The 23,526-nt window shown below is 37.4% G+C and overlaps 1 protein-coding gene across 7 annotated transcripts in view; it reads left to right on the forward strand.

Moving 5' to 3' along the window:
- The window catches only part of RAB3IP (RAB3A interacting protein), a 71,243-nt gene that overhangs the window by 41,717 nt on the left and 6,000 nt on the right, over positions 1–23,526 (forward strand). For 4 of the 7 annotated variants that reach the window (XM_067697320.1, XM_067697317.1, XM_067697318.1 and 1 more), the window contains 5 exons: positions 7,112–7,207; positions 13,149–13,226; positions 13,893–14,096; positions 18,629–18,757; positions 20,006–20,118. In XM_067697320.1, the coding sequence (XP_067553421.1) occupies positions 7,112–7,207; positions 13,149–13,226; positions 13,893–14,096; positions 18,629–18,757; positions 20,006–20,118 (620 nt within the window). Of the gene's footprint in view, positions 1–2,975; positions 3,102–3,134; positions 3,283–7,111; positions 7,208–13,148; positions 13,227–13,892; positions 14,097–18,628; positions 18,758–20,005; positions 20,119–23,526 lie in introns of those variants that run through there. The other 3 variants (XM_067697321.1, XM_067697322.1, XM_067697316.1) reach the window with 3 other exon arrangements.

Raw genomic sequence — 23,526 nt, forward strand, 5'->3', positions numbered from 1 at the left:
TTGTAGAGGGTCTTTAGTATCAGGGTGAGGTTTACTTTGGTAAATGGTAGGGAATGATTCAAGAATTTGCCTTTGTGAATGACATATGTGTTGCTCTGAGGATTGGAAGCTTCTCAAGGGGACAGTATCTTACTTGGTTTTGTATCCTGAGGGATTACTGTAGTACCTACATAGTAGGAAATGTTGAATGAATTGACTTTTCATATATAATTATAAAATTGTGACATTTTAGAGTTCAGAAGGATCTGGAATTAAACGTATGCATTTACAGAGTTATAAATTAACTCAGGGAGAATTGGCATCTTTATGATGACTTTCTATTCAAGAACATAATATGTCTTTCTTCCTATTTATTTAGGTCTACTTTTGTATTTTGTATTTGAGAGTATTCCATTTTGTGTTGTAGTCTTTAGCATTATGAAGTTTCCTTTATCTACTTTACTGACTTTTGCCCTGCCTAGTCTGATATCAATATTGAGGTCTCTGTTTTGTTTTTATTTGTATTATATTTTTTAGTGCACTTCTATCCATCCTTTTATTTTTAATCTGTCTGAATCACTTAGTTTTAGGTGTGTCTCTTGTATAGAGAATAGAGATGGATTTTGCTTTTTTAGCCGATCTAAAAATCATTTTCTTTTAATAAGTGAGTTGCACATGTTTGTATTTATTGATAAGTATTCTGCATTGGGGCTTGTTTCTGTCACATAGCTTTCAAATGTCTAGTCTGTGAATACAATTCTTTTCACTATGTGCTCTGTTTTCTTTGTGCCCTCTTCCTTTTTTTCCTATTTGGTATTTTGGAAGGTTTGATTTCCATTCTAGTTGTTACCTTTAATCAAAGAATTTCTCTTAGCCTTTCTTTAGGTACTGACTTTGTTCCCTACTATAAGCAATACCATAAAATTAGTAACTATTTCTTTCCTTCTCCTCTATCATTTAATTTTAGTTAAAGGTATTATCTTAATGTTAATCTCTATGGTGTTAAATATGTTTAGGTTTATACTAATTGATTTGTGAGCCTCAAGTTATATCCCTTTATTCCTAGTTTATATTTAAGAAGTTAGTGAATTTAGTTTCATCTTTCTCCTATTTTGTTGGGTTTTTTTTTTTTTTTTTTTTCCTCTGTACGCGGGCCCCTCACTGCTGCGGCCTCTCCCGTTGTGGAGCACAGGCTCCGGACGCGCAGGCTCAGCGGCCAATGGCCCACGGACCCAGCCACTCCACGGCACGCGGGATCCTCCCAGACCGGGGCATGAACCCGCGTCCCCTGCATCGGCAGGCGGACCCCCAACCACTGCGCCACCAGGGAAGCCCTGTTGTTTTTTGTGTGTGTTATTTTTACGTTTCTAAAACTTATAACATTTATGTAACTGTTTTCTCAACTTCATCCCCATTAAAAAAAAACAGACTTTTTTGAGAGCAATTTTAAGCTCATAGCAGAAATTGAGAGGAAAGTACAGAGTTGCTATATATCCCCTTTCCCCACATATGCATAGCCACTCCCACTATCAACATCTCACCCCAGAATGGTACATTTGTTATTGTTGCTGAACCTATATTGACATGTTATTATCCCCCATTTACTTTAGTGTTTACATTAGGGTTCACTCTTGGTGTTGTACATTCTGTGGATTTTGACAAAAATATAATAATGTGTATCTATCATTATAGTATCATATGGAACAGTTTCACTGTCCTGAAAATCCTCTGTTCTCTACCTATTCATCCCTCCCTACCCCTCAGTCCCTGGCCGCCCACTGATGCTTTTACCATCTCCATAGTTTGCCCGTTTTCAGAATGTCACGTAGTTGGAGTCATACAGTAAGTAGCCTTTTCAGATTGAATTCTTTTATTTAGTCATGCATTTATTTTCCTCCATGTCTTTTCATGGCTTGATAGCTCATTTCCACTTAATGCTGTGTAATGGTTCGTTATTCGGATGTACAAAAGTTTAATTATTCATTTACTTACTGAAGGATATTTGGTTGCTTCCAAGTTTTGGCAATTATGAATGTGTAAACATCTATGTGCAGGCTTTTGTGTAGATACAAGTTTTCATATCCTTTGGGTAAATACCAAGGTGTATGATTGCTGGATCGTGTGGTAAGAGTATGTTTGGTTTTGTAAAAAATTGCAAGCTGTCTTCCAAAGTGGCTGTACCATTTTGTATTCCCACCAGCAATGCATGAGAATTCCGTGTTGCTCTCCATCCTTGTCAGTATATACTGTTCTCAGTGTTTTGGTTTTTGGCCATTCTGATAGGTGTATGGTGGTATCTCGTTGTTGTTGTTGTCGTCTCCTCGTTTGCATTTCCCTGATGACACGTAATATGGAATGTCTTTTCATATGCTTATTTGCCATTTGTATATCTTTGGTGAGGTGTCTGTTCAGATCTTTTGCACATTTTTAAATCAGATTGTTTTCTAACTAAGAATTCTTTGTATATTTTGGTTAACAGTCCTTTATCAGATGTCTTCTGCAAATATTTTCTCCCAGTCTGTGGCTTGTCTTTTCATTCTGTGTATTCCCGTCTTCTAGTTGTAGTTCTACAGTTAAATACATTTGCTTCTGACGCCCAGTTCTTAATGTTAAAGCTTCTCCAGTTTTGTTTTGTTTTTTCCAGTTTTTTCTTGATTACATGAAACTCATTTGCTGCTTGATAACTCAGCCAGGCTCATGAAGGATATATTTTCTAAAGTTTTACAGTTTTATAATTTTCTGTCTCTGGTCTGACATTTGAAGGATACTTTGGCTGGATATAAAATCCTCAACTCATAGTTTTTTCCCTTGAGTATCTTAAAAATGTGATTCCATTGTTTTCTAGCATAAAATGCTGTTGAAATTTGATACCTATCTGATTTTCTTTTCCTTGTATCAATAGTTGACTTGGCTTTATGTTTAACTTTTTTATTATGGTAACTTCACATATCTTCTGTTTGTTTGTTTTTCATGTTTAAATGAATTGGATTTCCCAGGATTATTAGGAAGAGATTCCTGTGAAGGAGTAGGATAAACCAGGATAGCTCTCTCAGTCTCATGTTCCAGGGCTTTCCCTTCTGTTGTTGGTGGTGTATCTGTGTAGCCACTTCTGTCTCTCAGAGGTAAGCCTTGTTCAAGGTTTTCTTGAGAAGGTGGTTCAAGATGATGGTGTTGGAAGATCCTGAACCCACCTCCTTCCATGGACACACCAGATCTACAGCCACATATGGAATAATTCCCTCTGAAAAAGAACTAGTTGAACAGCTTCTCCACCCAAAGGATAAAAAGGCCACATAGAGACAGGTAGGAGAGGCAGACATGCAGTCTCACCAGGAATCCCACCCCTGGTGTGGCTGACCCACAGTCAGGGGGGATCTCACAAACACAGAGCTTCTCCCTGAGAAGCAAGGGGTTTGTGCCCCACATCAGGCACCTTGGGACCTGCACTGGACAGATGAGCCCCCAAAACGTTTGGCTTTGAAAACCAATGGGGCTTATGTCCAGGAGACCCAAAAGGCTGTAGGGAACTGAGATTTCACTCTTAAAGGCTCACATGCAGACTCTCTTACCCTGGGACCCAGCACAAAAGCAGCAGTTTGAAAAGTGCCTAGACCATAAGTGAGGAGATTCATCTGCTAATCTTAAAGCATCTGCCAGAGCGGGAGGGGCTTATTGGGACTCTCTCTGGGGATGGAAGTGCTGGCAGGCTCTGTTTTTGCATTCTCTATCTTGCAAGCACTGGCAGGTGCCATTTTTGCACTCTCACACTACCTTGCTTGTGTTCTCCATCCCTGTGCTCTCCCACAGCCTCAGGAAAGCCAGTGGGCACACGCTACCCCCTTGCTCTCCTGCAGCCCTGCTAAAGCCAGTGGGTGCACACAGTCCACACAGAGCCTTGAATGCCTGGCTCTAGAGGCCAGAGGGGGGCTTGTGTTTTTGGGGCTCCACGGGACTGAAACAGTTGGAGAGACAGTTCTTGGCAGACTGCCATCCCCAGGGTATGGCATAGATAGCTGACTGAAACACACTCCCAGTCTTCCTGTGAAAAATCCTATTTACTTGTCCTGGAGCTTCAGCCTGTTCTGAAGGGCGTGACATGTTCTCAGGGAATGTAAGCCAGGGGATGCCGTCTTTGCTGTCTCCCTTGGCCTTGCTACAGCTCTCAGGTACCTCCCAGAAAGGAGCTTGAGCACTTGTCTGGAGCCCTGATTTTTGCAACTGTTGCCAAGGGGACACCTCAAGATTACCTGGTCTGGAGGCTGGCGAGGTTTTCAATTGTGGTCCTGTGGGACTGTATATATTTTCATACTTTAAAAGCTGCTGCCTAAGGGTCTGGCTTCTCATCAACTTGAAACTAGATGCTGATTAAGGTCCCGCCCTTTGGAACACTGACAGGTCTTGGCAAACCCTCACAGTTGGGACCTGTCAAGTATAAATCAGGCTGCCTAGATAGTCACAAAGGTTCAAGAGGCAACCAAGAGCTAGGACCTGAACAATAAAGTTCGTTTTTTATTTATTTATTTATTTTTGCGGTATGCGGGCCTCTCACTGTTGCGGCCTCTCCCGTTGTGGAGCACAGGCTCTGGACACGCAGGCTCAGCAGCCATGGCCCACGGGCCCAGCCGCTCTGCAGCATGTGGGATCCTCCCGGACCAGGGCACGAACCCGTGTCCCCTGCATCGGCAGGCGGACTCTCAACCACTGTGCCACCAGGGAAGCCCAAGTTCATTTTTTAAATGAGGCCACTCCTCCAAGACTGGGAAAGGGAGCTATTTTGCATAATACATGGAAACAAACACAGAGAGTCAAAATTAGGAAACCGAGAAATATATTCCAAATGAAAGAACAAGGTAAAACCACAGAAAATAGCCTTAATGAAACAGAAAAGTAATTTACCTGCTAAAGAGTTCAAAATAATGGTCTCACCAAACCTGGGAGAAGAATGGATGAACATAGTGGGAACTTCAACAGAGAGATAGAAAATATAAGAAAGTACCAAACACAGGTCACAGAGCCAAAGAATCTAATAATAGAACTGAAAAATACACTAGAGGGGTTCAACAAGAGGATAGATGATGAAGAAGAAGAAAGCATCAGTGATCTGGAAGACAGGGCAGTAGAACTCAGCCAAATAGAGCAGCAAAAAGAAAAAAGAATGAAAAAAAGTGAAGGTAGCTTAAGGGGCCTGTGGAACACTATCAAGTGGAACAACATTCACTTTATAGGGGTCCCAGAGGAGAAGGGAGACAGGAGGGGGCAGAGAACTTTTTGAAGAAATAATGGCTGAAAACTTCCTCAACCTGGGGAAGGAAACAGGTATCCAGGTCCAGGAAACACAGAGAGTTCCAAAAAAGAACTCAAAGAGACACCAAGACATATTATAATCAAAATGTCCAAAGTTAAAGAGAATATCAAAATCAGCAAGTGAAAACCAGCTTGTTACATACAAGGGAACTCCCAAAAGACTTATCAGCAGATTTTTTGGCAGAAACTTTGCAGGCCAGGAGGGACTGGCATGATACATTCAAAGTGCTGAAAGGAAAAAACTTTCAGCCAAGAATACTCTACCCAGCAAGATTATCATTCACAATTGAAGGAGAGAGCAACAGGTTTCCAAACAAGTAAAAGCTAAAGGAGTTCACCATTATACCAGCCTTACAAGAAATGTAAAAGGACTTCTTTAAAGCTGAAAAGAAAAGGCACTAAATAATAACAAGAAAACCCATGAAAGTGAAAGAAGGTTTTCTCCATCAGCCTAGTGTCTCAGTGCTTAGCATTACATCCTAAGATATTTTTTTTTCTAATAATACTTCCAGTGATCTGTTTCCTTTGGAACCTTGCCACTCCTTCCTCCTTTAGTATCTGAACCTTCTCTCTTGCTATCTCCATTATTCCCATCCTGCAATTTTGTTTTATATTCCAAGAGTTCTCCCCTTATGGTGGGGCTCTGTCCTTCTGGAAAGGTCTCTTTGCTGGATGCTTTGAGATTCCTGAGTGTTTAGAGCTTCACTGTACTGTTAGCTGCCTCTGTACTGCGTATGATTTTTACACTCATCTCTAACTTGGAGCCTGTGAAAACCCTTCCCTTTTTCTCCATTTGTTCTCACATTTTTTTCTTCCAGTTTTTACCAAGGGTATAGTCCTCTGCTTTGGGGGCGTTTGTAATGATTTTTGGGTTCTGAGGCTTTATACAGTATCTCTGTAGTCCCTTTCACTTCCTGCTGCTCCCTTCCACACAGTGACTGATCCTGTGGTCTGGGCAGTGTAGCCACATTTTCTCATGGTCTAAGATATGTTGGGATTTTCTTTTACCTAGTTTTGTTGAAGATGTAGTCATTTGGTTCTTCTGATATCCCAGTTGGAATATTTGGTTGTCAGGAATTGTCAGGGGATTCAAAAACTATGCTGCCACCACAATTACAGAATAACTGTATTTGTGGCTGATATATAGAGAGTTTGGATTTTTTTTTAATCTCTAAGTTTGAAAGATAAATTTAGGGTAACATAAAATTGCATATTTAACATCTTAATAAAGGAATTTTTAGCATCTATTTATGACCTATTGAGGAGTCACGTATAAATGTAGGATTTTTGTCATTAATATTCTTCTTAATTTTAAATGTAATATACATTGTTTGCCTCTGGTTACAGTGTTAAATGGGTATAGTCTCCTAATGGAAATTTTAGACTAATTGCAATATGGTACATGGAATTATAGGTAAACAATTTTTAAAGTAAACATGAAAAAACTTCACTGAACATTTATTGAAATGAATCAGCATAATCGAAGAAATTCCTTGGTTGATAGAAATAAATATGTTCAGAGAAAATTTAAGGAAAAAAGAATGAAGTTATTTAATTGTTTATTTTCACATGTAATGAATAATTATACTTAATCTTTGGATATTTTATGAAAAAACATGAAAATTTAATATGTGAGTTAGAATTATTTGTAATTTTAGACTTGCCTGATTGTTTCCACATAGCAAGTGCTAAATAAACACTTTCAGTGTGAATGTTGTAGGTGGGGGCAGTATTAATATTTTGTAATTTTATTAGTAAAATTTGTATAGTCTGCTGAATCTAACTTCGAACTTTGGAAATAAAAAATAAAATGATCAATTTCTCATAGGAACTGAAGTTAAAAGATGAAGAGTGTGAGAGGCTTTCTAAAGTACGAGATCAACTTGGACAGGAATTGGAGGAACTCACAGCTAGTCTATTTGAGGTTGGTCTGTTTACATCTTGGCCAAGAGCAACGTCATGATTTTTATATATTGATAGATTTGTTTTATGAGGGAATCTTGAAAAAGATATGCTTAGCTTCATGCATATTTATAAGTCCTCTAAAAAGATAAAATCTTTAAGAAATGTAAAGTCTACAACTTAAAATGATATGAAAAGAAAAAAACACTGTGGGTTACCAGAATCAGGTGGTTTAAAAATGTGTATGTGGAAAGAAAGGAGGTAAATTTTAATTTTGATTTTACCAACTATTTAGGGGCTGCTTTAGAGTATCTTTATATGATTCCATAACAAAGATGGCAAACCCTTGAGGTAGTCTTCTGATAGGGGATGATTTGAGGAAAGTTAGAAGGCACACATCTTTATTTCCAGCCTGCCACAGGATCAAAATTCCTACCCAGTTCAAGCAGTGTTTCTCAGTAGGGGGGCCATTGACTTTGCTGGACATTTAGAATCCTTGGTGTATTAGGGTTTTCCAAGAAACAGAACCAATAGGATGTGTGCATATACATATATACATTTACATGTATGTAGAAAGAGACTTATGTAAGGAATTGACTCATGCAGTTATGGAGGTTGGCAAGTCCCAAAATCTGGAGGATGAGTTGGTAGGCTGGAGACCCAGGAGAGATGATGGTGTAGTTCCAGTCTTGAGTCCAAAGGCTGACAGACTTGAGACCAAAGAAGAGCTAATGTTTCAATTTGAGTCTGAAGGCAGGAAGAATACTCTTACTCTTTGGGGATGAGCCTTTTTGTTCTAACAGGCCTTCAGCTGATTGGATGAGCCTCACCCACATTATGGAGGGCAGTCTGCTTTACTCAGTTTACCAATTCAGATGTTAATCTCATCCAGAAGCATCTTCACAGAAACATCCAGAATGTTTGACTAAAGTATGTGGCCCAGTCAAGTTGGACACACAAAGTTAACCATCACACTTAGCCCAAATTCTAGTAATACTCCCTCATCATTTTGACAGCTTTTAAATATCCTTGTGGAGGATGGGGAGAGGGTATTATTCTTGGTTAAGAACCACTACCTTTAGGTTATAAGACCTTTAGCCTTCAGAAGTTGCTTATTAAAAACATTGATGTGTTACTAGAATGACTAGTGTCATTATCACTTTACCAGTATTTTCCTTTTTTCCCTAAAAATATGTTCTTAAAAATTTTAATGTAAAGATTTTGCCGCCTGCCGATGCAGGGGACACGGGTTCGTGCCCCGGTCCGGGAAAAATCCCACATGCCGCGGAGCGGCTGGGCCCGTGAACCACGGCCGCTGAGCCTGCGCGTCTGGAGCCTGTGCTCCGCAACGAGAGAGGCCACAACAGTGAGAGGCCCGCGTACCGCAAAAGAAAAAAAAAAAAAAAGATTTTGGAGGAAAAATTTCTTTACCTTTTGTTATTTTTGTATATGCAGAGTCTTTTTTAGTTTTAGCTGTATGTATTTGCTTACCTAGTTGTAATCCTAATATATTTTGTACTTTAAATAACATCTTTTCATGTTACTACATAGTGAATGTAATGATAATCATAATCTATCAGGTGTACATTCCACAGTTTCTATCATTACAAGTAATACTGCAGAAGATATTTTCAAACGTGGGCTTTCCGTGCCCCATCTGCTCCACAACCCTTTGCCCTCTCCCCTGTCTTTTTGGGTGTCATTTGCTTTCATGGACGTTTAAAAACTAACTTATTTTCTTGTTTAGTTAGCTAGTTATCAGAGATGAGAGGAAGATAAATTTAAGCATAGAGGTAGTGGGAAGTTAAAGATCTGGAACAGGAGCTGTGTAACTTGTTACATTTTTATATGTAGAAGGACTCGGAAACATAAGACTTTTCTTCCAGCAATGTCTGGTTAGAAATGTTTATAATATATGGATAGTAGATAAGCAAACAAATATATTATGCTACTTACGTTAATTTTGATTTCCTATCTGCCTGCCCTTAATTTTAACCCTGCTTATTTCCATCCATCTGCACTTACATGTGCATTTTGTTAGATGAAGTAGGAGGAGAACAAACAAACTTTTCCCTCTCTATAGTAGGATGTGAAGTACCAGAAATGCAGTTCATGCAGTGAATGAAAAAGTTATCTAAAAAACATAGTTTTGGGATCCGTAACTTATCCCCAACCTAACAATGGCTAATAGCCTTAACTGTGTATACTTTCTGGGAAAGAAACTACACTGATTAAAGATGATTTCAGTAATGAAGAAAGTTGTATTCAAACCAATACGAATTTAGAAAAAAAGGGCAAAACGTTTTTCTGTGGTCTCAGTTGTGCCTTCATGATTTCAGTTTACCATTGTCTTATGAAAAGATGTTTTTTGCCTACATTTTATGTGTATGTGTCTGTAGTTTTTTTAAGAATTAAAGATTTTTCTGAATAAACTCAATTTGTACAATTTTGGTAAACTTGTAAACTCAAATTAGGAATTTATTATGAATGATGAATAATCTTGAATATAATTATACTTTGTATTTAGCAAACGTGAGTCTTAAATGTATCAAATACAGGAATCTAAAATTTTATGTATGTGTGTGTATATATGTATATATATATTTTTTTCTTCTAGTATTTTAGATTTTGAGATAATGTAAAATATAAAATGAAGTTGGTTGAAAGAATGCTTTACAAAGTAGTCTACATTTAACATGGAAAAAAAAGATATGTAGTCTTAAGATGTTTTTATATTTTTTCAGCCAGTTTTAATAAATGTCTATGATATGCTTAGTTTTCTCTCAACAATGCCATATGGCACATATAGTATAAATTGTTATTTTGTCTGTGAAGAAAATGAGGCATAATTAGAGTAAGGAGCAAAGTTGGGACTCAGATTCATGACCTTGATCTTGCTTTAAGTGCTATGAAAGTCATAAATGGAACTTCCATTTGTCTCAAGCCACAGAGACAAATTTGAGCATGGACCTTCATTATGATAAAGATACCTACTATTTATTGAGAGTTTCGTGTGTACTAGACACTGTTCTAAGAGCATATGTACTTACATACAAATTATGCACATACACTAACACACATATAATATGTTACATACAGTATAAAACAAAAGTTTTAAAGAGTGAGATAATAAAAATGCTTAAATTTTTTATAATAGTACAAAAATATTTTATTCTCACTAAAACATATTGTGTGTGTGTATATTTATGTAGTGAGAGCAGTGTGATTGAATATGTTACCTTTGTTTTTGAAATCTTCTTTTAAATTTATGATCCAGATGAAGGTCTGGTCTAAATTCCATTTTTAAAATTTAGATGTAATGCTGCTGCTGACTCACAGATACACTGATCCAAAAGGAACAAGTACTTCTTTTCCTGTAATAAGTCATTATACTGTATTTTCAGTCCCATTGCCAGTTATGTGAAGGCTTTTCCAGAACATTCTCTAGTGAATTTTTGTCTTCTCTAATACCAACAAATTGTTTTTGCAAATTAATCAGAAGATGTTTAAACACTTTTTAAAAAAAAAGAGAAGAAAATCCCCTTCATTTGAATCACTGCTAACCAGATAGGAAAAATTTCTGTTTTCAAAGTTTGTAAGTATACAGACATGAATATTTGTATAGATCAGAGGTCTGCAGCCTACAGCCTGCAGGGCAAAACTGGCCTATATATACTTTTGTACAGCCTAATGAGACGAGATTGGTTTTTACATTTCCAAATGGTAAGAGGTGGGGGAAAAAAAATCAAAAGAGGAATATTTGGTGACATATGAAAACTATATGAAGCTCATATTTCAGTGCTCATGAATTTTTATTGGAATGGCCTCACTCATTGTTATTACTGTCTATGGCTGCTTTCACACTGCAGCAGCAGAGTTGAGTAGTTACAATAGAGACCATATGGCTTACAAAGCTCAAACTACTTACTATCTGGCCTTTCTAGAAAGTTTGCTGACTTCTCATATAGATGATACTTATATCATTTTTCAGTTTCAGAATGAGAGTGATAGAAAAGTTTTCAAACTTTTTTGAATATATCCTTTGATGTCTTTTGTCAATTTGCTAAAACCTATGAATTATCATTTTAGATACTGCTCCTGCCTCATTCTAGCTCTTTTCTCTTTCCTTTTTGGACTCCAATAACATGTATGTTATACCTTTTCAATGTATCCCTTATATCTCTAGGGGACAAGTCACCCCAAATCCCAGCTCACTTTCCTGGATTTACCTGTTCTCCTGGATCTTGGTCCCCTGATTCTTCACTCTTTTGTTAGCTCTCTAATGTCTTCAAACACATTTTTAAAAAATGTCCCACTTTTAAATATTGTTCTCTGTAGGAAGTTTGTTTCAAGTTGCATAGTCCGCTATTTATGAAACCAGAGTCCATTTCCAAACATTTAAACAAATATTCTCTCCTTAGCACGAATTACTTCTGCATTCGTAGTTTAAATGTCACTTATCTTGGTGGGTCAGATAGATATGTTTATTATTTTGAAACTACCTGTCAAGTAGTGTTTTATTCACAGCGACATCAGAGAAAAATCTAGCACAGCTGAAACATTTGTTATTTTTAAAAGAAAAATGCTTACCTCATTATTAAATTTGATAGCTCTTACAGACTTTGACACAAGATAACCAGCATAATTGTGCATGGCATATTCTCACAGTTAATCTCATTATAAAGCATTGATAGTAAAGCTTCTCTTATTTAAAATAATATAATCTGTAAACTCACATTCATGGGCACATACAAGCTGCAGTTCATTACAGTACTCTAAGAGCAAATGGACAAATGGGAGTGCCACCGTGGAATTCTGGTGTGGAGAACTTCTACTCTCCCCTGAACAGTCAACAGACCTAGTGAGGGTTCTGTTGTCAAATGATTAAATGTCTTTGAAGCTGATTTCCTTCCTTCCTTCCTCCTTCCCTCACGTCCTTCCTTCTCATGAACTGTAAACTGAAGTTCTAAAATACATGTTCTTAAATCCTGGGGGATTATCTTGAGCACCCTGTATACTGTTCCAGTCTATTCTTATTCTTTATAGGGATTATTCCATACAGGAGAGTAAGCTTTTTAAAGTACAAGTAAGATCATGACACTCTCTTCCTTAAGAAACCATAAGGCTTCATAGTGGATTTAGAATAAAATCCAGAATTTGTACTCAGATATTTTATTTGATTATTAGAATGTAATCAGAATGTAAGCTCCTTAAGAGCAGGGACCTTGTCTCTTTTCCCAGTGTATTATCAGCACCTGGAACAGTACCTCATGAAGAGGTGTCATGACTAAGTGTTTGATGAATAAGTGATATATGAATAAAGGGGAATTAAATACCTAGAGTTTCATATTTGTGGTACTAAAAAGTTAAGATCTTATTAAACGGTTAACTCTGATTTGCCTTTTTAGATTGCTCTGCACAAAATTGTCATTTAATATCATTTTGTGAATACTTTTATTGGAAGCTCTAAGGTTTCTCAACTGTTATTCCTATAAAGTGCAACATTATTGATGTGTTAATATTTTTGTCCCTTCTGTATGCCTTTGCTGTGGGTAGTAATATGAATGAATTGTGTGTGTGTGTGTGTGTGTGTGTCTGTCTGTCTGTGTGTGTGTATATACCAAATTATAAAAACCTAACTGCAAAGAAGTTGGATTTGACATATGGGTTATGTGTTTTCCTTCATCACATTTGCAGTCCTTACACAGGGATTGATCAGAATGATCAAACTCAACTTGGCTGCCTCCGTGGTAATAGATACTAAAAGAAGGTACCTATTCCTTATTCCTAATAGTTGGTCTGGCTGATGACAACTGCTATTTCAACAGTTTACACTGGATACTTAATTTTAGGCAAAATTTTGTTAGTGTACCTTTGCCTCAATCATAGACACATGTTGAAAGATTTTTGAAAACAAATGCTAAATACTTTGTTTCCAAAATTTGAGATGTTAACTTTTTCAGGAAGCTCATAAGATGGTGAGAGAAGCAAATGTCAAGCAGGCAACAGCAGAAAAACAGCTAAAAGAAGCACAAGGGAAAGTAAGTTGCTGCTGCTTTTAATACTGTAAAGTGTAAAGAAATTAGTGATTACTATTTTAAAAATACCTTAACATTTATTGGATTTGTTCTGATTATAAAAGCAGTGCTTACTTTAGAAGATTTTTAAAACTACAGGAAACTATAAAGAAGAAAATAGCTACTACATATATATAATTAATAATGAATGTTTGGTGTCCATTTATATTAGAAGCAAATGATTTAGAGCCTTGTGAATCACATGTATTATCAAAAGGGTTACATAATCACATTTTAAAGTTAATATTTATTTTCTTAATTCACTAAAAAAAAGCCAACTGAAATGTTATCAGATTTTACTGTTTTAGGAACGAACAGCAACTAATCATAAGCTATTTTTTAATATATTTTGAAGATTTTGAAAATTCACATAAGTGAAATGTTAGACATTTTGATAATTTAAAAAATTTCATCTGATGTGAATAGCAGCTGAATCCAGACTGTATGGAAACATCAAAAAACTTGGTTTAAAAAAAAAAAACCATTTGGTTTTACTTTCCTTTTATTAATCCATAGGAAATACAGATTAAACTTATATTTCATCTTTGAAAGTAACCAAATTGCTAACATTTAGCTGCATCTGTCATAAAACATATTCAGTGTATGTGACTGTGTTGATTTCTTTTCAAGATTGATGTACTTCAAGCTGAAGTAGCTGCATTGAAGACACTTGTATTGTCCAGTTCTCCAACATCACCTACACAAGAGCCTCTGCCAGGTGGAAAGACACATTTTAAAAAGGGGCATACAAGAAATAAAAGTACAAGCAGTGCTATGAGTGGCAGTCATCAGGACCTCAGTGTGATACAGCCAATTGTAAAAGACTGCAAAGAGGTAACTCGTCCAGGACTGTCCCCTCTGACTCTGTTGATACTTATTAATTCTCATCACTGAGGTGTTGGTTATGATTTTTGCCAGCAAAATTTTTAGTACAAAATATTCAGTATTAAGATGGGGGAGGCATTATCTAGAGCTGGCTGCTTTCAGGGATTCTTCATTTCCCTTCTCTACCTGGCTGACTTTGGAGTACCTGCTGGAAACTTGGTAAGTTTCTTAATCTCGATATTTCATTTAGGGAGCAAACTGTCATGTGTTGTATAAAGGAGAGTGGGTGGCTTTAATGCTATGACTAGTCAAAATTTATTGCTAGGGTGCTCTAGCAAAATATGAATATAAGAATGTGTGAAAATATTTAGGTGATTTTCTTGAAGAATGGCACATTGCTTTTACTTAAATTCTGGGAGAAGCAGAATTTTGTATCAGTAAGGTAGTCCTAGAGTTCAGATAATTAAGCAACAAAAAATAGAACTAATGGTAGCCTTATCATTTTAAAAGATATGTTATAAAGATAACTGAGATAATAACTGGAAATATTTTGAGGATTTTTGTTTTTGTTTTTGTTTTTTGCGGTACGCGGGCCTCTCACTGTCGTGGCCTCTCCCGTTGCGGAGCACAGGCCCTGGACACGCAGGCCCAGTGGCCATGGCTCACAGGCCCAGCCGCTCCGTGGCATGCGGGATCTTCCCGGACCGGGGCACGAACCCGCATCCCCTGCATCGGCAGGCGGACTCTCAACCACTGCGCCACCAGGGAAGCCCCTTTTTGAGGTGTTTTGAGTAAAATAGTTTTTACTTACATATGATGAGAAAACATTTCCAAGGGGATTGATCACTAATTAATGAGCAGCTTTCTCCCATTTTTTTCTTAAAAACTATATTTTACATTGTGAATTCAGGTTCATCATTATTCATCAAGAAGCTGTGTGTGCTTGTTCAGATTTTTGCAGGGAAGCCAGGAGTTTATTAAATTGAATAACCAAGGTTGTTACTTATTTTAATTGAATTGCATTTTTAGTTATTAATTAAAAAGATGCTAGTGAGAGAGAAGTTCAGTACTTGGTCAAATCTGAATGTGACAAAATCTGAAATTCACATTGGTTTCTATTAAATATTTAAGAAGCTTTTTTAGTCATAACTTTAATTCTGATTTCTTTCAATTTAGATAGTATTTATTTTTTGGCTGCGTTGGGTCTTCGTTGCTGTGCGCAGGCTTTCTCTAGTTGCAGCAAGCAGGGGCTGCTCTTCATTGTGGTGCTCAGCCTTCTCATTGTGGTGGCTTCTCTTGTTGTGGAGCACAGGCTCTAGGCGTGTGGGCTTCAGTAGTTGTAGCACGTGGGCTCAGTAGTTGTGGCTCGTGGGCTCTAGAGCGCAGGCCCAGTAGTTGTGGTGCACGGGCTTAGTTACTCCACGGCATGTGGGATCTTCCCAGACCAGGGATTGAACCTGTGTCCCCTGCATTGGCAGGTGGATTCTTAACCACTGTGCCACCAGGGAAGCCCTAGATAGCATTTTTCATTGCTTGGTACAACTTGTATTTTTGCTATGGTTTCTCAGTGTGTGTAATTATGTACCTTTTTTCCCTATTGTCTACACTAAGAAAATTTAAATATTTTCTCATGGAAAATTTTAAAGTTTTGTTTTTAATTTACAAAATTCCTTAACATATGAATAGGCAGTATATAACTTTTTGCTTTCCACATATATCCTGTTTTCTGATACATGTGAAAAACTTGTCAAATAGTTTCATTAGACAGCGGAAACACATAAATTTGACTTGTGTAAGTCTTAGAAAACGATCTAACAATTGGAAGGAAAATGAAACATGTCCATGTTTCTGCAGAAAATGTGATGGGGGCATTTGGTCATAACGTATCTTCTGAAAGCATTTAAAACACACGTGCATGCATGCACACACATGTAATGAGGCAAGGCTTTGAGATCAAGTCACCCAGATGTCAACTTTTACTGATTTCTTGCTCTGTAACCTTGGTCAAGTTATTTTATTTCTCTAAACCCTAGTTTCCTTGTCAATAAATGGAGATTATAATATTTATCTTGCTCAGCTTTTAGGATTAAATGTTCGTGAAGTGCTTACCATAGTTCCTGACAGAGTCAGCTCTTAATAAATTAATTACTGCCTTTAATCTAGAATCTTTCCTTAGAACACTACTTACCTACTTTGAGCTTTATATCCATCAAAGGGTAGACTTTACAAAGAAAGTGAATTTGAAAATGTAAGTATTACTTATCTGCTAATATTTTTATCCTTTCACCTTTAGCTTTGATTCAAGGAATTTATGGATTGGGATGAAAAATATTCACATTGAGATTGCCATTATACACCTTAAAGGAAAGTCTGTAGGAAACCTGGGGTACAGTCAGCCTTTTGTTACTTTTGTGTAGACTCCCTGCACATCTGATTGAGCTGTGCTAGAGGCCATAGCTGCAGTCAGTGCTTCATTTATAGCGTATCCAGTGCTTCTGGCTTAGAGTGCCAGGCGAGTGAGAGACACTACTCTGTGTTTGGGTGGCTGTGGGTGGATGTAGCTTTGTATGTTGACAGGTAGTGTTGAGCTGGGCTGAGGGAATCTGTAGAGAAGAATACTTGGGAAAATTTATTAAATTGGATGGGTAGAGAAAGGACAACTGGAAGAGTGAATAGGAAGGTGGGTGCCAGCCTGGATTATTACAGATAATTCAGATGGTAGATACTGGATGTTGAAATGCCAAAACAATCTAAATAAATGTTATATTTTAAGATAGTCTATTTAGGAGGCTATGTGTGTGCTGCTTTTAGTCTTGCGGCTTATACAGTAAATATTTTGGAAATTCTTTTGGAAATGCCTTAAGGTAATAGCAGAAGAATTGGTGTCACTTTTGACCCCAAACGAGGTTTCACGGTTTAGTCAGTCTCTGTTTATTCAAACATGTTATTTTTAAATTCTTTTTTTTTAATTATTTAATTAATTTATTTTTGTGTGCGTTGGGTCTTGGTTGCTGCACGGGCTTTCTAGAGTTGCAGCGAGAGGAGGCTGCTCTTCGTTGTGGCATGCAGGCTTCTCATTGTGGTGGCTTCTCGTTGCGAAGCATGGACTCTAGGCGCACAGGCTCAGTAGTTGCGGCGCACAGGCTTAGTTGCTCCGCGGCACGTGGGATCTTCCCGGACCAGGGCTTGAACCCATGTCCCCTGCATTGGCAGGTGGATTCTTAACCACTGCGCCTCCAGGGAAGCCCCTCAAACACTTTATTTAATTAACTTGGCTCCAAATTACTTTTTGATTATTTTCACAAAAGACTTATCATCTTTTGTATTCAGAACAGTGTGCACTTGTATCTTTTTTTTTTTAATTTTTTTTTGCGATACGTGGGCCTCTCACTGTTGTGGCCTCTCCCGTTGCAGAGCACAGGCTCAGCGGCCAAGGCTCACGGGCCCAGTCGCTCCGCGGCATGTGGGATCTTCCTGGCCCGGGGCGTGAATCCGTGTCCCCTTCATCGGCAGGCGGACTCTCAACCACTGCGCCACCAGGGAAGCCCTGCACTTGTATCTTAAGGGGAGCTCCAACATTGCTATTATTTTTTTTTTGGTGAGGTGGATAATAGTAGTGTCCTTGGAGACCATAGTGGATACATTGAAAAGCGCCAGCTAGTCATTTGGGAGTTTGGATTGTTTTTTTAAAAGAAAAATTGCGGGGCTTCCCTGGTGGCGCAGTGGTTGAGAGTCCGCCTGCCGATGCAGGGGACACGGGTTCGTGCCCCGGTCTGGGGGGATCCCACATGCCGCGGAGCAGCTGGGCCCGTGAGCCATGGCCACTGAGCCTGCGCGTCCGGAGCCTGTGCTCTGCAACGGGAGAGGCCACAACAGTGAGAGGCCCGCGTACCGCAAAAAAAAAAAGAAGAAGAAAAGAAAAATTGCTGCAATGGAATATTACTCAGCCATAAAAAAGAATGAAATATTGCCATTTGTAGCAACATGGATGGACCTAGAGATTATCATACTAAGTGAAGTAAGTTAGAAAGAGAAAGACAAATATGATATCACTTATATGTGGAATCTAAAAAAAGATGCAAATGAATTTATTTACAGAACAGAAACAGACTCACAGACGTAGAAAACAAACTTACGGTTACCAAAGGGGAAAGGACGGGGGAGGGATAAACTAGGAGTATGGGATTAACAGACATACATTACTATATATAAAATAAACAACAAGAATTTACTGTATAGTACAGGGAGCTATATTCAGTATCTTGTAATAACCTATAATAGAAAAGAATCTGAAAAATATATGTATAACTGAATCACTTTGCTATATACCTGAAATTAACACAATATTGTAAATCAACTATACTTCAGTTAAAAAAAAAGAAAAATTACAACTGTGTATTATAACTAATCAAGAATGGTTCAATTATTATTTTAAATAAAGAGTATTTCTTTTTCAGTAATATTTAAATTAGGTTTCAGTTTTATAAAGTTATTTTATGTTTGTACTTTTTAAAAAGTTATTTTGTGTTTTCTTTTGTCAGGCTGACTTATCCCTGTATAATGAATTCAGATCTTGGAAGGATGAGCCCATAATGGACAGAACATGTCCTTTCTTAGACAAAATCTATCAGGAAGATATTTTTCCATGTTTAACCTTCTCAAAAAGTGAGGTAATTAAAAACACATTTTAACAGAAATGCATTAGAGTTGTTCCTATACCTTTTACTAAGTCATGTTACATATTTTAATATCTCTTACATAAATAAGTTATAAAGTGTCATATTTTACCATTTTATCCATTCCATATTAGGATCGTAATAATTTCTTGGCATTCCCTTACTGAACCTCCTTCCTTATTTGAGCAGAGGATCACTTATGCTGCAGTGTGTTGCATTGGAGTGAAGTATTAAATATGTAAGGGGGTAGGACTTAATTTTTAGTCCAAGGTTCAGTGCAAGGGAAGTTATGTACACTCTAAAGTGTTTGTTGGGTTTATCTGTATGTGATTAAAAAGAAGTCCTATTTAGCTTCTTCATCTTTAAAACAGGGGGAAAAAATGCCTTCCTTGCCTGTGTCACAGGATTGTTAAGATAAAATGAAGTGAATTAAGTAGATAGAAAAATTTTTTTTTAAAATACTACACGGCAGTATAGAAATGTAAGGTCATAATTTTAATTTGTTCTTACATGTGGAAAGTTTGTCTACAAATATCCTGTTAATCAGTGTTTGAGAAAGTTAATCCTAAGAGTCTTTTGTTAAGTCTTTAGAGGATTTAATTATATAACACTGCTTGTAAGGAAAAGTTAAGATGAACAGTAAAATGCTTTTGATATGTAGATATGTCAGTCATTGTGGCTCTGGTTTTAGGTAGGCTGTTCAGTATGAGTAATCTTGCCAGAATGAAATTTGTCTGTTTCATCAATTGTTTATCAGTTACTACTGTCTCCATCTGGGCATTTAATATTTGATAACTCAGTTAATTCTTTTGTAGACTCTTGTGCACATAAATACATGATCGGTAAATATATAGCTATAATTAACACATATTGCTGTGTTATGAATGACCAATAGGAAAAAATAATGCATAAATTTAGCAAAATAAAGCCTTAGGATATTCATTGTGAAGTGACGTAACCAGTGGATGTTAATTGTGGGTAAGGGGTGGCGTGGAATTAATGTCTTTAATCTCCTTCTAGATAATAAAAGTTATTTAGCTATAACTGAATTGCCTTTCATAACAATGTTTGAATTATAAAAGAATTCAAACCGAGATTATGTGGTTTCCTTCTTTTTCATTAGCTAAGGCAAATCTAGTGGACCTTGGGAGAAATAATTTTTAAAAACCAGTTTATTATAGAATAGAATTTTTATATTTTCCTGCCAGCATAGCATCTAATACTTCTTTGTTTTTTTTGAAGTTGGCTTCGGCTGTTCTGGAGGCTGTGGAAAACAATACTCTAAGCATTGAACCAGTGGGACTACAACCTATTCGATTTGTGAAAGCGTCTGCAGTTGAATGTGGAGGACCAAAGTATGTTTTCAAAACCATGTCTTAGGGAAGATACTGAGCTTTTAAAATTTTATGTGTTGTAGTTATTTAATATTTTCTGGTTTTAAATGTTAAATCTCTTGTCAGTTTTCTATTTAACGTCTGTGCAGCCCAAAGACCAATCCCTGGGCAGTGTGGGGATTTCCAATTTAGCATCAGTGGAGAGCCCTTCTAATTACAAACGTATATGTGGGATCCAGGTAGATCAGGTGTTAGAAACTTCTTTAAAAACCGCATGTTATAATCCATTAGTTGATTATGAAATCTCTTTAGTGGGTCATAAGCAGAATTTTTGTTTGTTATACTTATATGTACAGCTGTGTGTTCTGGGCTTTTGTGTAAATTATTTCTTTTTGAGGCTTGCCATCAAAAATAGTTTGAGAAGACAGTGAATTAGACCAAGTCTTACCAAGCATGAAAACAGGGTACCAGAAGGCTTGGTTAGTCCTATCCTTTACTACTCTTGCTATAAAACTTTCTCACTTTGGTAAGTAAACAGCTCTGTCTCCCATATGTGAGAGATATTTGGCAGTTTTATACCTTCAGGGGTGACTCCCACACTTCGTAGCAGGGCAAGCTGTCTTCCAACTGGTCCTGGGAGGAGGAAAGACTGAAACCAACAGTACATAAAACGTTTGCCACAGCTGTTTAAAAAGTGACTTCAAAAGATTTTGAGGAAGCTGCTTAGTTGGTGGTGAAGAACTAGATCGGTATAGGGGACCGAAGAGCCCGAGAGAGCTCACAGCAAGCAATAATTGAATCCCATCAGGCCATTTTGAAGGCAGAGGAGGAAATAGCTGGTTGAGATTAACTACTAGGTCTGTTAAAGCCAGTCGTAGGAGTTGTGTAGTTCTTGTTTCCTGTTATGCACGTCACACTCTCAGCAGCATCACACAGTGTTGGTATTTGGGTAACTTAATCCTGTATTTGCTCTGTGAGCCACACGTCTACCTAGAGTTATGTCCTGTTTGACACTCCCCCATGCCACACCTGTAGTATGGTGGCCTCTGAATTTTGGGGAAGAGATTTTCATTCCTAAATTCTATCCTTCAACAAACACCTGGGTATTTTTATCCTGGTCATTAATACTTTTTGTACTTTTAGTTTCTATGTTATACCTTATTTTAAATATAGCAGTTTTTACTGTAGGATTTTAAATTTATACTTGCATTATATATCACACATTAAACATGTGCAAATGATAACAAATCAGAGTCTCAGTTAAAGTAGGTTTTTACAGTATTTTAGTAAAATAATTATACAGATTAGGTTTAGAGAATAATTTACATCGTTAAGAATATTGTTGTTCTTGTGGGCATGGGGCCAGAAACCAAGGTGTTTGTGGTGCATATTGTGTGGAGAATACTAAAGAAGACGTTGTCCTCTTTTATGAAACGTGAAGTATGGCTCTTGTGGATGAGGTTATCAAGATAAACACTAAACGAATGGCACAGTGCTCGGGGAATTTTGTGGAAGGCAAGATCATTCTACTGGTGGTGATCAGGGACTGTTCTTGGGATTTGATTTGATCTGGGCTTTTGAAGCATGGGTGGAATTGGGGAGATAAGGAACAGTACATATGACTGAATAAAGGAACAAGAAAACAGTGTGTTCAGAGGATGGTGAGTGTATGGAGAGGGAAGATGTGAAAGAAAGGAATTAGAGGTGACTGATTAGAGGGATACCGTGAGCTTTTGGAAATCAGTAGGAAGGGCTCTGGTTTTGGAAACAAGATGATACGTCTAGATTTAGACACGTTGACATCCCTAAGTGAAAATGGCAAGCAAGGATTTGAAATGTTGGGACAAGGGCTGTTAAGGGATACTGAGGTAGTGTGGCATGTTAAAAAAAACATTGGAATTAGAGAAGACTTAGTGTTGAATCCTGGCTCAAATAAAAATATATTTGCTTTAGAAATGAGATAACTTAAACACTTTTTTATTATTTTAAAAGTTGATACTTAAAACCACTTTACCTGAGTCCTTTCAAAATTAGAAAAATAGTAGACAAACAGGTATGTCTGCTTCCAAAAGGTGATTTTTATCAGTTTGATGGTTACTTTTTTCTCTTGTGTAAATTGTGCTTAAAATAGTATAGTTCCAAAGACTTTTACCACTTGTGCCTTAAATTTCTTGATTGTCTATCCTCCCCAAGCTAGTAGTTAGTGCTTTTAAATATTGTTATAGATCATTAAAGGAATTTTCTAATAAAGGAACAATGAGGCTAAATCTCTTTGAAAAGGTAAGAATTCTTTTGTGATTTGAATGGCCACTTCCAGAATTACACTTTTAAATGCACATTCTCCGTGTGTTTGCTTAATATGGAGGCACATTTGTATCATATTTCTGGTAAGTATAGCTGAAAATTAACGTTCATTTAATATATTTTTCTTTATTATATAATTTATAATGTTGTATAAAATGCTATTGGCCACTTTATGTTACTTAGAGCTACACTAATTTTGCATTGACAAGGAATGATAACTATCTTCAGTCAAGCTTCTAATTTAGGAGGTTGACACCTGGGCTGCTGTGAGTCCAGCCTGATCCTGTTGAGCAGTGGAGTGACGGGTGGCCTGTCACTTAACCAACAGTCATTGAATGTCTGCTGTGTGCTGGGCCATGCTTGGTGCCAGGCATTTGAAGATGAATAAAATACATTTACTGTTCTCAAGAGGCTTTCAGGGGGACTTCCCTGGCAGTCCAGTGGTTAAGACCCTGCACTTCCAGTGCAGGGAGTGCAGGTTCAATCCCTGGTCAGGGAACTGAGATTCCACATGCCAAGTGGTGTGGCAAAAAAAAAAAAAAAAAAAAAGAGGCTTTCAGCCTAATCGCAGCCAGAAAGCCCTCATGCCAAATTTTACATGTTGTAGTATGCAAAGAGAAAGGTTGGTGCGTCTAAATGTAGTGTGCCCTTGGTGTAATTGTTAAGATTCAGTGTATTTGTACGGTAGCTTATCCCTTTGTACTTCTTAGGCCTAGGTGCCACGTTAAATGCATATGCACCAACCCAACACACCAAAAAGCATCCCATCTGGAAGCTGTTCTCCTGCAAAGCTGTCAATAACATGTTTTGAGACCTAAGCAGTCACTTTTAAGTTTTTTTCAACTGAGAGAGAAGTTGAAGTCCCAATGGAAAGCTGAGAGCTGCCCTGCAGCTGATTACTCGTTTGTAAATGTGCCCCAGGACATATATGAACACATTTAGCTTCTATTTCTAGAACCATGGTTAAAGCTATGTCTGTAAGCTTATACTAGAATGTAAGCCCCAAAGGGCAGGGCTTTTGTCTTTTTCATCATTATAGTCCAGCATCACAAAGTGCCTGGTACATGGTCGGCTCTCAGATATTAGTTGTCTTAATGAATATACAACTTGTCCAGAAGGTAGAGG

The sequence above is a fragment of the Pseudorca crassidens genome, chromosome 11 (assembly GCF_039906515.1).
Source record: "Pseudorca crassidens isolate mPseCra1 chromosome 11, mPseCra1.hap1, whole genome shotgun sequence".
Lineage (NCBI taxonomy): Eukaryota > Metazoa > Chordata > Mammalia > Artiodactyla > Delphinidae > Pseudorca > Pseudorca crassidens.